The sequence below is a fragment of the Somniosus microcephalus genome, chromosome 3 (genome assembly GCF_052327205.1).
Source record: "Somniosus microcephalus isolate GS21.2 chromosome 3, FLI_Smic_1.0, whole genome shotgun sequence".
Classification (NCBI taxonomy): Eukaryota; Metazoa; Chordata; class Chondrichthyes; order Squaliformes; family Somniosidae; genus Somniosus; species Somniosus microcephalus.
This window is the reverse complement of record NC_140989.1, coordinates 316,913,093-316,927,080: the sequence shown is the minus strand read 5'-3', so window position 1 is coordinate 316,927,080 and position 13,988 is coordinate 316,913,093. Positions and strand designations below refer to the sequence as shown.

Sequence of the window (13,988 nt, the reverse complement as noted above, 5' to 3'; positions counted from 1 at the left end):
GTGGGGACCGGAGGCCTGGGAATGCGATCGGAAGCCTCGTGGGGGGGTCTCCGATCACGGGGGGGTGGGTTAGGTAGGGACCCTAGATCCAGGAGGTTGGTATAAAGCCACTTACCTCCTGGATGTAGCAGTCCCTGCCTCGGTTTAACTGCCGGGTTTCCCGAAATGTGTGAAACCCGTCCACAGGCAGTTAAATTCAAAAGGGAGGGGAAAATAGAGGCTTCCTGCCTCATTACAATATTTAAATTGAGGTAACGTCCCGTGACCGGTTGGTCGCCTGCCCCCCGTCCTGTCTCCGGCAAAACAGGAAGTGGGCGGGTTGGAGATAGGATCCCATTTTGAACAATTTAACTGCCTCCACCTGTTTCTGTGTGGGAAAATTCCGGCCTATGTCTGTGTGGAGTGCCTTGGGATGAGTTCCTATGTTAAACCGGAGCCTGGTCTAATGTCCTTGTGGATCAAGTGGACACTAAAGATCACATGGTATGATTCGAGGAAGTACAGAGAGTTCTCAGTGTCTTGGCCAGCATTCCACCCTCGCCCAGCACCACTGCAAACAATTCATTGTTCATTCATTTCATTGCTGTATCTGCAACCTTGCTGTGTAGAAAATGGCTACCCTCTTTGTCTACATAACAGTCATCACTACAGTACAAAATTCATTGTGAAATGCTTTGAGATGTTTCTGAGCAGTGCTATATAAAGTCTTTTCTTTCTTTCTTCAGATAAATGTGTATCTGCTGGATGTAACAACATGCAACTCTAATAAGTAGGTTGTGTGAAGATGTTAGTGGCTACAAAAAGCATTTTTTGATATTAGGAAACTCTCGTTTAAATGACACCTAAATATCCGGCATTCTCTATTAACCAGCAAAATTCTCGCTCCGAAAATAACACCTCAATAACCGGCAATGTTGCCGAGTCCGAGTCCGAGTCTCCCGCGGTGGCTGAGTTAGTCAGTGGGGGTAGTTCTCCAAACTGCCACTACTTGGCTTCTTGGCACTGTCGGAAGTTGGAACACCTCGATACCCCTGTAATAGGAGTCTGACTCTCCCGCGCTGCTGGTAGTCTCTTCTGATCCGCCATTTTACAGGGGTACTGTGTGTCTCCCACGCTGCTGGTAGTCATTGCATTGCATTACCCTCAACTGGCAGTACTGTACTTAATCAAGCATCTTCCACCATCCATTTAACACAACATTCTGTAGGTGAGTACCCAATTACTGTATACTGCACATTTCTTGATTTTTTAATTTTTCTTTGTTAAAAATAGCCTCGGTAGATAACCCTCTCCGTCATCCGGAATTTTTGATCAACTGGCAACACGCCGGTCCCGTCGATACTGGATACCAAAGAGTTTCCTGTAGTTGACTCATTTAAGCCTTATTCAGCTGATTGCAAAAGCAGTCCTAGTTATATATTTTGTCGCATCTGATTCCAGAATGGTCTTGAAGGTCTATTTCTGTCTCTAAATAAATGGCATTGTTCTGCACAATCATGGTCAGCACCCATCTAAACTTGTTAATTGAAATAGGCTCCGGCTGTGCCTTGAGAGAGTCATATTGTGAGCCCGTTGGCATTCTGTTACACTGGTAACTAGTCATAAAGCAACGAGGTTAGAGGCCTGAGCTCAGGGCAAGTGTCCACCCTTTCAGTTAGGTATTGATTTGTGGTACGGGGGTGGAAAAGAAGGAAGAATCTAAAGAAAGGGAGGAAAAATAATAAACTGGGAGTGGGGTGGAAATGCCAGATATTACAAGAATCGCGTATGTAGGAGTCAATGCTTGAATTTTAATGCTTTTAACATTTAGCCTTAAGGCTATAAAAGCACTGAAAGCTGAGCTAATTGAATGAGTTCATCCGAAAGGTTTTTTGTTGAAATCAGATAAATTAACATTAAAATAAAGCTTAACCTTTCTCAGCAGTAAAGATAAGCAAGAAATCTAAGGAGGCCCCTAATTGTTCAGACTCGGTCTTGGCTTCATGCTAGTTTTGAGTCCACAGGGACAATTAATGTCTAGCCTCTCACTCTTGTATTTGTCATCCAATACACCAATGACATGTCGTGGTCCCCAGACATTTGCGAATGATCTTGGGTCAGATAAAGGCCTTTTGATAAACTTGCCCAAAATCAAGGCCAGTTCAACACAGTGCCCTTAAGATACATTTTTTCAATATTTCCTCACCTGAGCTGTGCAGAAAACGGGTAAAGATTCAATTTCCTTCAGTCATTTCGGAGCAGAGCCTCATAAATCACAACCAGCATCTGCAGTGTCATCCCAAATTGCATCTGACACAGGATAGGGGCTGACTGGCTGCCTGGGCTTGCCCTCACTCTGTAGCAAATGCATTAATGACCCTGCCTGGCTTGAGCTATGAGCTGGATTTCCAATCTTTTAGACATGACACCGTGGAGAGTCAAACTGTCACATTGCAGGCATTTATGCCTACAATTACCATTGCTAACGAGAGAGCGCTTGCTGAAAATCCAACTGTGAACGGCTTTTTAGCCGAGATCTGTCTGTTTTGCATTATAAAATGCTCACAGCAATTGGTGGGGGGGGGGGGGGGGAATCACCAAGAATGTGTTAGAAACAACAGAATATTAATATAATAAATTAAGAATGCCTAATCTGTGTAAAGCATTTGACAATATAGTATCTTAGTGTGAGTGGGAAGGCTCAGTGCAATACTGTTTTTTGACAACACAAATAAAAGATCCAAGTGTTTTTTGTGAATTTTGAATCCCTCCTTCATCTTCCTCTGCACACACTCCTTCAATTAACACTTCAAGCTTTGGACTTCCGTTGCATATTTTTACAGAAATATCTTCTATTGTACAATATCTGCAAAGGTGATGATTGTAGAAAATACTGACTATTGTATGTTAATTTTGAAGAAATAAATTTTTCAGTTGATCAGAATTAATTGAAAAATGTAACCTTATTGGGCAAATATGCTGCCTTGGTTCACAAAAGAAATATTTGTCTAGACTTCTTTTAAAAAGTCTTATCAACTATGGCGGAGCAAAATAATTTTTTGTTTGAACTAAGCAGTATATATATAAAGGCAGCAATCTCATCGAAGGATTCAAATATACAGCAGCAGTTTATGACTGTCATCTGACTATTGTTTTTCTGTGGAAATGTTCAGTGTTTAGGGCTTCACTTTTCACCACAGCAGATGATGACAACTGCTGCACTCTGTACAGTGATGCAGGACAGTGTGAAAGATTAACGATCGTGAAGTAACTGCTGCAAATTTCAACAGTTAACTAGTAGAAAATAATACTAATGTACATTACATTATAAAAAATAGCAAGTACCTGGGAGGAGTCAAAATCAATCTCAGGGTTTGGAAAACATTCACCAACAGACTAATTTTTTCTGACATGGTTCATCGTACTACCTGCACAGCCAAGACTGAATTACAGGATTGAAATCTTTTCCCTATTAAGTATTATTCTAAAGGTACTAGGACTAGTTTCACATCCCTATGAAAGCCAAGGTCTAATGTTGTGTTTCAAACTAAAAGAGCAATGGAAACAAGAATTTTATTTTTGTAGGTAGGCGGCAGTGTCGCACATCTGTACTGAGTGGTGGCAATTTAGTTCTATTATTATTTTCTTTTGAGTTCCTGGTACAAGAGACATCACCTTGGGGAGCTGCCAAGCCTAGATCTGGGATCTTGCTGCATGTAGGGAGAGAAAATGATCCATGGTCCGCTCTCATGCATATCCTGACACCTGGCAATAGGACATCTGCTCACTCTCTTAATCATATTGTGCATGTCCAGGAGATTGCCGGGGGGTGGGGCGGGGGGGGGGGGGGGTGGAGAAGAAGAATATCAGAGGATTCTCTTTAGGTTTTTTTCCCTTTGTTAAAAGTTTTGAGTCCTTGTTGGGGTATGGCACCGTTGGCACCAATTGCCCTCTGATACTTCACCCAGATGGCCATTCATGATGTGAGCCTTGATGGTGAATGTCAGATTATATAACTGTGGGGAGCACAACAGCTGAGAGTGATCCTATTCTCACACTTTACAGCAGGATAGCAAGGAGGAGCAGGAACCCAAGCCGCTATTCCCCTCTCTAACCTAGGGCCACTGAAGCAACCAAATTCTGCTCCATCTGAGATCAGCTGATTCAGCATTAATCGCAACCCAACCCTGGAACTTTCCCAGACTGTACGGCTCAGCTACTCACTCAGTAAACTCGCTGAGCCATTGGCGAAAGACTTCAAAAGAAATCAGTAGGTCTGGTTTGAATGTTCACAATACATGAAGCAACGTTCAATTTCACTGATGCTATTGACCATTTTCAGAAGAACAACTGCAGGCAAAGCGTGGGCTTCTTTTTTGTAGACATCAGCAACAGCTACTGACCCTTCTTTGTAAGGCCTCCAGGAAAATACGGCAGCAGCAGCACAGCGCGGCCTCTGTTTGTCATTTAATCATCCAAACTAGCACTTTGCTACATAATAACATAGAAACCCCTTTGTGTTTTTTTTTAAGTTCCCTTTGTCACACAGTACAACAGTTGGAGTCAAAAATAATCTGTTTGTCATGCAATAAAGTCCAGATGGTTGCTTAACTGCATATTAACAACAATCATGGAACTGTATCATAGGTCAAAGAGTTCCTTAGTCATTCCGCAAAACCCAACAAAAACTGAGTAGAGCAGAAAGGAGATAGCGGCGGAATTCAGAAAATGTATTCCTCCAGAGAAAAGATTATGGGTCGCACCAAATAAAAGTTTTAAATGGCTGGAAACAATTGTGAAATCTATAATAAACCTGAGGTTTCACTTAACTCCAGCCATTGGCAACCTTTTACTTGCATGTTAACCAGGAGTACCTTGTATACTGATGTATCTGGATGGCTACTTGCAATCTACTATCTGTGAAAGTACCTGAGAGCCACCATTTTGTAGGGGGACTGCTCTGGAAGGCCAGTGAAATTTAAAGGAAAGTGTAAATAACATTTCCTCTCCTGGCGTGGACTTGTCCAGCATAATGCTATTTCAACAATGGGAGCGGCCACCAAATAACAGTCATGTGATAGAGTCAATGATCTTTTGTGCAAGCAGAAATCTAAGAGAGAATCCCATATGGCAACTGAAAAGAAACAACAGCTGTTCAAAGAGGACAACCGGTTTACTACATAAGCTATTATTTAACATTGTTCTATCTATAGTCACTGGCCCAGGAAAGTTATTGTAACTGTGCAAGTGATATCCTCAAGTTAGTACTTAGCAAACAAATTAAGAAAGCTATGGGCGCTTCCTTTTTATAACAAAAAAACTTTTGAGCTTTGTTCTGCATGGCTTATGCACCTTTGGTAAATATATCATACAATTCTTGCTATGGTTATTTATAAGTGAAGTAAACGTATGAATGAGCCGCTTCAAAATAAATGCTTACATATCCTCTGCTCCTGAGTCGCCACCGGTTTATTGGTCGTGGACATTTCATAATTGTGGCTCAATTTCTGGCCAATATTCTGATCGCAGTTAACACCCAAAGTGAATTTGATCATGTTAATTGAACACCAATGTCTTTTTAGCTGTGTACATATGCTGACATACAGTGTAGATTATACCCACATTAAAATGAAAACTAGTCAAAATAATTAGAAATGAAACATAAAAAACTGGCCCACTGGAAGACATATAACTCTTGAAAAGAATCAATTAAAGGTAATTCAAATCCTCTGTTGCTCAGCTCTATGGGTCTGCCCTCGCATAGTTCCACTCCTACCTGACCCAATGCACCTAGCGCATCTAAAGCTTCTCTTCCTCCCCCCTACAGTCACCTCTAGTATCCCTAAGGATTTATCCGTGCCAACCATCTCTTCCCCATTTACATGCTGCTTCTCAGTGTATTAATCGACATGCGTGGTTCAGCTTCCAATTGTATTCTAGCGACACCCATCTCTGCTGCTTCACCACTTAATTCCACCCCATGTCCACCTCTGTACAATAATGCCTGTTTGACATTAAGTTATGGATGAATCAAAGTTTCCTCCACGTGAGTAGGAAGAGAAGCCATTTTTAATGCGGACTGAAGCAATATAGTATTTCAAGCCTGTGTATATCAAGAAGTGTACAACCTCTGCAACAACTTGACTGTCCAGTCAAACTACAGTCTCTTTCTCTCTCTCAAACCTTGTGATTGTTTAAATCTCACTCTCATGGCCATCTGTATATTTCATCCAAGGATAACCCAAGGATTAATTTGTGGACATTTTTCATTGGAGATTTTTCAAGTTGTTGGGGTGACACAGTGTTTATTAATATTATTAAGGGGGCATGTATAATGTCCTTGTATTTCGTGCTTTTTTTTGTTGGTTATTTTATATTTTTCTTGTGTTCAGCCCCAAAGACCACTCCTGTAATTATACCCCTGGTCCCTAAAAGCCAGAGTGGACCTTTAATCCCAATATCTGATAAATGAGTCCAGGGGTCAAACAGAAACCTTTATTGATGTTTTTGTCTTATTGGTTATGTCACTGAGCCCTCTTGTGATCTGTCACACTTTGGAAAGCAGTAGAATAAGCTAAGACCGAGGCTCAGGCTATATATTACAGAACAGGCTTTTTAAATATAAAAGATCAACAGTAGCATAGGCAATGAGGGTAATTTTAACCCCCAAAAACAGGTGGGTTTGGGTCGAATGAGAAGTTAAATTTAAAAAATTTCAAACCAGACTCCCAAACGCCTCAAACCCGCCCGCTTCCGGTTTTCCCATCTATAACTCCTCCCACCCCGCTCCGAACGCACAGCCCCATATATATCGGGGCCAATACAGCAGATTAAAATAGTTTACAAAACATATTTATTGCTCCCTGAACACAGAACATAATAAACAAATATGATCCTTACCTAATACTCTTAAATAACACAAGACCTGAGTTACCATCCCTTAGTGATAACTTTACACGAGATTCTTTTTCTCTCACAAAGCCTCCCACCCTTCTCTTGATGGCCTTAGAATGACTAATGAACTGGAAGCACAGTCTGTGAAGTACCCTTTGTACTTTGATCAGGAACAAAAGAAAGCAAAAATGTATTTTTCAACATCAAATAAAGCTACCACTCAAACATACACTTAATAACATGAGAGTGTCTGCAGTTTCCAGCGAATAAGAGTCCGACTAAAATTCACTTATCAACTGACTACAAATTGCTTTAGTCTTAATGGACTATCTGCAGAACAAAGCCAGCTACCAGCAGATAATAGCAACTCAAATGATTTTTCAATTAAGAATTATTATGATATATAAGCCAATGGGTGTCATCCAGTTTAGTCTCTGAGAATGGATACAGTGGAATGATGAGATACGCAGCTCCCAGATGTGGGTTATTTCTTTAAGCAAACCTAGTTTTGCTCAGGTACTGTAACAAAAAGTTGTAATGAAAATACACTATGGACAAAATATTCCAATTTCTCACATTTTGGTCACCATGCAAGTTATGCTTCATTCATTTCAGAAATGCAATTCCACTCATGTTCCCACACAGTACCTTATAGTTCCTACATAAGATGGACACCACACTTGTTTCATGCTCCCTCAATAATAGAGAAAACCTGCAAAACATTTTTCCTGGAACTATCAATGGATGGCTCCTAAAGTAATTCATTGTGAAAATTTACTACAATCACTTCTTGCACTTATATAATGCCTTTAACATAGAAAAACGTCCCAATATGCTTCACAGAAATGTAATCAGAAAAAAAAATAAACACTGACTCAAATCAGAATTGGAAGACTCAATTCTTTTGCTAAGAAAAGGGCCTATTTATTCATTCAGTTCACCCCTTCTTCCCCTTCCTTTCCCAAAAGTGCTAACACCTGCTAAGGTCTGGTTTCATGGGCACCCACTGCCCTCCACTGAGCTCAAGTAACTCAATACAGACCAAGGGTCGAACTTGAGATCTTCTGATCTGTATGAGTTAGTGCCATATCAAACTGTGTTTTACCAACTAGCCATTGGGAGAATCAATGTGGTTATTTATTCTTTGCCTGGGTCCAGCTCAATCATATAAGGAGTGATGATATAGATTAGTTAAAGGAGCACTATCTTCACAAAAAAAGTGTTTAAAGACAAATCAGAAATGTCCAAACTTGATGCAATGGTGTAAATACTAAGTGTGTCAAAATACATTCAAATGCCACTTATGTGTGACAAAATGTTATCCCTTTCCAAACAAAAAATAAATTGCTGAGCACTTTCTCATATCTCTTAAATAGGTTGAAATGCCACATTTACACGTACCATCTCACAAATCCTTAGTGACTCATGCAGACTCTCTGAAATCTAAAGAAGATTCATATATTGAAAATAGGTTCTGTCTCTAAATGGAATCAGTGCAAAGGCCAACAAAGAGTCTATTGTAACTATCCGCTATTTAAGACATATACAGAAATACCTCAAAGGCACTGGATTATGAATAAATGAACCTGCCAAGGAAATTTCAATACAGAAAAAGAATATTGGTTTCCTACCTGGTGCAGCTTGCATTTCAGCCAAGCCTCCAGTCATGATAAGCGCCTCAATGATCTTGATGTGGTATTCTGGATTCACATCAGCACTGGAAGCAAATATAACCAGCATTTAACATTTCTGTATACATTCACCCTGGTAGAATGTCTGGTTTAAACACAATTTACAACATTTGGCCTGACATAGGCATTCTGCAAATTCTTGCCACTAGCTTCAATTTACCAAACAGTGAAGTATTTAATAAATAGCGATCAAGAGCTGGACGTGGAAATGCTGCAAGTCACGGATAGAAATTCAAATAAACCCATTCTTCCCACAGCTTCCCCTGCTTTTTCAAATCTGCTGACAAAAGCTTATAATCTCATGCCAGCTCAGAACTGTGCAACAAGTATGTTTCATTAATCTATGCTGTGCTCTGTGGTGTGCCATGCCGACATTGAATTCCACTGGAGGCTGCATGGAGGTAGTCAGCCCTGGAATGTAGAACATTCACTCACCACCTCCTTTACTGCAGCAATTTTAACTCCTCTTACCAGTTAAACAAAAGTGATTAGAAATGGAAATGTACCAAATTTAACTTCGGTTAACTCCTCACCAGTCCTTCTCCTGCCCCCACAGGTCTTCCATTCCTCTTACATACCACAGGCTTTGAAAAGCTAACCTCTGCAGCACCAAGTTACTATGTCTTGATTTACCTTGTATTCTCTCCTACTCTTTTCAAACTTCATGATGTTCTACACTCTGGGTACTTGCCTTTCATCCTGGTTTTTCAACTGAAAACACACATATCCGACTATAGAACTTTGTTTACAGTTTATAAAAGTTGCCAATGGCCTGGAATGTAACAGCAATACAACATTTTGCACAACTGATGCAGAGAGATGTTTTGTTAGATAAATTGACATTTTTACACTCCCGTAAGATTCAATGAAATATCTCATGCCCTGACTGGAGCGATTTTTTTTTTGCCCACCAATAGAAAAAAAATGTCAATGCCAGATAAGATCACCGCAGCTTATGCTGTCACTACCCTGCTCCTCAGCCAGAAGACAGAAGTCAACCCACACAGGCTGGTCTCTTTTGGACAGATATGTGGTCTGTTAGAGTACAGCATGGTCCCATTACCATTGCCGCACAACCAGAAGCATCCATAGATAGATACTGTACACAATCTCCTGTTTTATCTCTACTTTGTAAGGTAAGGAAGGCGCCGAACACCTCAAGTCTCTTCGCCGGAAGCAAGCGGAAGCCAAGCACAGGCAGCGCAAGGAGCGCACGTCAACCCAAGCACCCCACCCACCCGTCCCTTCAACCACCGTCTGCCCCACCTGTGGCAGAGACTGTAGGTCCCGCATTGGACTCATCAGTCACCTGCGAACTCATTTTTAATGTGGAAGCAAGTCATCCTCGGTTCCGAGGGACTGCCTAAGAAGAAGAAGGTAAGGGATAATGCACACAACCTGGATTAGAACCTGGGGCCTTTTAGCCCAGAGTACAGCACTCAAACAACTGACCGACCCAACGTACTCAACCATGAGCTATCCCAAACAATGAATAAAAGACTACTTCAGACTTGTTCGTTATTTACCTTGCTTCATAGTCCCAAACAAAATAATCCTCCAAAAATACAAACATATGGAGAACCATTCACACACACTCATTTCAAAACAACAGTATTCATTAAATTTGTTGTACAGATGATTCATTATCAATTCATGTTTCTGTCACTGTATGATACATGATAAACACCGTATCATTTTCCTACCTAATACTGTATGTGGATAGATCACAACCACTGATATATCATCACATTTATTTGCAACTCCATCATTGACACTGAACAAAGTGCCTTCCCTGGAACTTTCCCCTTACAATAGCATTTTCGTGCAGCTCCGAAAGACAGTGTTATAGTGAGAATTTGCTATATTACCTCACATTACCAAGAAAACACCGTGGACGTAGGAAAAGTTGGCACATTGCATGCAGCTTGAACCTAGTGAAAAATCCTCAGTAACCAAATGTAATTAGAATGTGCAATCTCATAAAACATCGTGTGACCAACACCTTGTTCTGTTGCCTGGATGTGGCCATATCAGTCAGCATGCATCTAATCCATTACACAATCGATCAGCATTTTCCAGGCCTTCCCCAAACATTTCCCTGACATCTGACTATGTGAGTGTAAATGTGCCAATGTCAGGTACTGTTACTGAGATACATTATTTCAAATTCAGTATAATTAAAACCATGTTACTTTGGTGGTTTGACTCAATAAAATGTAACTAAAGGATTCTGAAAAGTACACTGTGTTTCTTTTAGAATTTTTATGTTCTGCTAGATGACAGAAAGTTTTCCCACTCTTGAACCCAGTGTTACCCCCCAATATTAACACAATGGGCCGTATTTTGCGACCCCTACAGGTGCGTACGAGGTGCGCACGCGCCTATAGGGGCCGCGCAAGTTCCGGGTTTAGGCATGTGAAGAAAAGGGCCTCTGCGGGTGGAGAGTTGCGCTATTTGCCCAACTTCCGCCCGCTGAAAGGCCGTGGAATTCTTACGCCTAGTGAAAGCAGCCTTAGGCCCGCTTTTACCAGCATAAGAATTTTTTTTAAATAGAAAAATAAAATTATATCACTCACTTATACTTTAAAAACCCTGCCCAATAAGGTAAGTTTATATTTAGCCCTGTTAGAACATATTTTAAAAAATTTCAAAAAATTAAGGCCTAGAAATTCAGTTAAGGCCCGCCAGCAGGCTAACGCCCAAAAGTTAGCGTTGCGCGCGGAGCCCGTTGCGACTGCCAGAAATTCACTTTTAGCGCCCCAATTCGGAACCGGGCGCTGTTCCAGGGTGTGCCCGCCTCCGCTTGGGGCGCTGAAAGTGAACTTCAGCGCTCCAGCTGCCGCTGCGCCACCCGATGCAGTGCGGCAGGCTGGGGTACTGCAGGCCTCCTCCTTCTCTTAAGGAGGAGCTGCCTGCAGCCGTGAGATCGCCGCTGGATTCTGCCAGCAAATGAGCCCAGCACCACGGAGAAGTGCCGGACTCACGGGAATCAGCCACCAATGCCGCGGGGGGGTGGTGGAGGAGGCCGGGGAGGGAGGTGCGGGCAGGCGGCCGCCGAAAAAGCGGCCGGCCGCACCTCCACCTTAAAGCGCCCCAGTAGCGCAGCAGTACGGCCCCGTTTCACGAACGTTGTTTGCGGCCGCTGCAGAAGAGGCGGCCGCAACTAAATATGGGGTTTGGGCCGGAAGCGGGGCGGTACCGGGGCACTGCACACACCGATGACGTCATCGGTGTCGGCGCAGCGCTACCGGCTACCGCCGCCATTACCGCAGCGCTGAATATCAGCGCAACCTCTTATACTGGCGCAGAAACCCTCTTTAGGCGCCAACTGGGTGCAAAGCTTGCAGCGCCCAACTGAATTTCTAGGCCTAAATGTTTGTTTAAAATATTTAATTAAATGCCATTTTAATTAATTTTGTGTATGTCATTTAAAAAAAACTTATTTCATGTGTTCGTGTATTTTTTAAGTCATTCCCATTCATACTTATGACAGTTCCGTACGTACAGAATCCCCATAAGTATGAATGGGGATTCCCTTCTTTCATTGGTTGGGCTGGCCCACGTGATCCCAGGGGTGCTTGCGAACCGCTTGCGCCCGTGGGATACGTGGGCCTCTACGCATTTCTACCAGGAGAGGCCCAGGATCGCAAGCCTCTGTATCTCCTGGACAACCAGATAAATGCGTAGATAAATCCGGGACTGCCGGGAAAATGGCAGAATTTGGGGGCGGGTGCCCAGCCCACCCCCAATCCGCCTCCGTGCCATCTTCCCAGGAGGCGGGTAGCCGACCCGCGCCGGGTCCTGTCTCCTTGAGGCGGGAAGGGGATTACAGCCACTTAACTGCCTGTTAACAGGTAGTTAACAGGCAAATAAGAGGATTATCCCCATTTTACCCATACAAGTGCAGGCTTCCCGAAGGTTGCGAACCCCGCCAGGGTTACCGAGGCGAGCAGTGGGTCTGCGGGGGTCGGAGGGGTGCAAAAGTGCGCTGTGAAGATAAGTGTTGTGGAGAGGTGAGTGGAAAGTGTTAGAAAAGGTTTACTTACCTTTGTTTCTTCCTGCAGACTTCAAGAGTTGGGTATGCGGAGAGTCTCGCAGCACCTCCGCGGCAGAGATGCCAGATGGCTGTTGCATTCTCCAATGCAACAACCATCTAATTTCTGCTAAAGAAAGAGGTTTGATGAGGTCTTGAATTCAAGAACTCATCAAACTACAGAGAATGTCAGCGTTTGACAGCTCCACAGAGCTGTCAAATGAAGACAATTCATCTGAAACTCATACGCTGACGTTCTCTGTAACCGACTTTCCCTTAATTGGCCTGCTAAGCCCGCTGGGCGGGCTTAACAAGGTTAATCAAGGGAAAATAGCATGGGTTGGCCGCAAATCGATGGAGGTGGGTAATCGACCCGACAAGCAGCAGTCCTGCCTCCAACGCACCCCCACTGGCGAAATCGGCCCCATAATGTCTGCTAAGTTTCAAAGTGCAAAATGAAGGAATAGAATATTGAGAGGCACAGATCTTTGTGACATTCACGATTCTCTGACGTTTCATATAAATATTTTATCAACTGTGGAGATTTCCTCTGTGCACTGTATGTAGTGAAATCATAATAGTATTTACATGAAAACTATGTTCATAATTTCACTATAGCTCCAGACAGAGGAAAGCTTTACTGAGTATGAATTTCTGTTAATTCAGCCTTCTTGCACTCTATGGCTCAGCCCTGATATCAATCTCTTTATTGTCCCTTGTGCTTTATTTTTGTTACCCTAGCTAGTATATATCGAACACTATTGAATAATAGGTCTTCAACACTTGTGAAATAAACACAGCAACTTACTGTTAACAATGTAATGTCCATTATTTATATTGTCAATAATTGTTAAACACACACCCAATGCAAGCATAATTATGATCCAATGTACCAAAGCAAATCCCACGCATTGCCATTAATAGAAAACCATGATCCCGACATAAATGCATTCCACACTTGGTGGAGCAGGTCAACACAGTCAGCTCACTGCAAAGATTCTCTGAGAGACAACAGCACACTCAATAAGTCTCATCATTTTTGGGTTACACTGATGTTTTCCTTAAGTTTTTTTTGTTTGGTATGTTGAGTGAATTGATGAATAAATGGGCTCTTGTACACAGATTGACACATTGGGCCTGCTGTTAAAGCTGGTTTCATGGAAAAAATGGCGCCCGCCTCACTTCCGGCGTGGGCCACGCCGGACGCCATATTAGTGAGGTAAAAAAAAAAGAGGCGTCATTTACCTTCATCTGAAGCAGGCGTTGGGCCATTAACATTTTCAAATAAGGAGCCTAACGCCTGCTTCCGCTGCCTCTTACAAATTTGGCTTGTGTCTGAGGCGGCCAGCGCCAGCACTGACTGCCTCTGGGAAAACAAACGCTCGACAGCG

General features: G+C 42.5%; 1 protein-coding gene across 4 annotated transcripts in view; it reads right to left on the bottom strand.

Annotated features, from left to right (window-relative positions):
* pik3r3b (phosphoinositide-3-kinase, regulatory subunit 3b (gamma)) overlaps positions 1-13,988 on the bottom strand; it is a 735,099-nt gene that overhangs the window by 269,761 nt on the left and 451,350 nt on the right. For all 4 annotated transcript variants that reach the window (XM_085983009.1, XM_085983010.1, XM_085983011.1 and 1 more), the window contains one exon: positions 8,505-8,590. In XM_085983009.1, the coding sequence (XP_085839135.1) occupies positions 8,505-8,590 (86 nt within the window). The remainder of the gene's footprint in view (positions 1-8,504; positions 8,591-13,988) is intronic.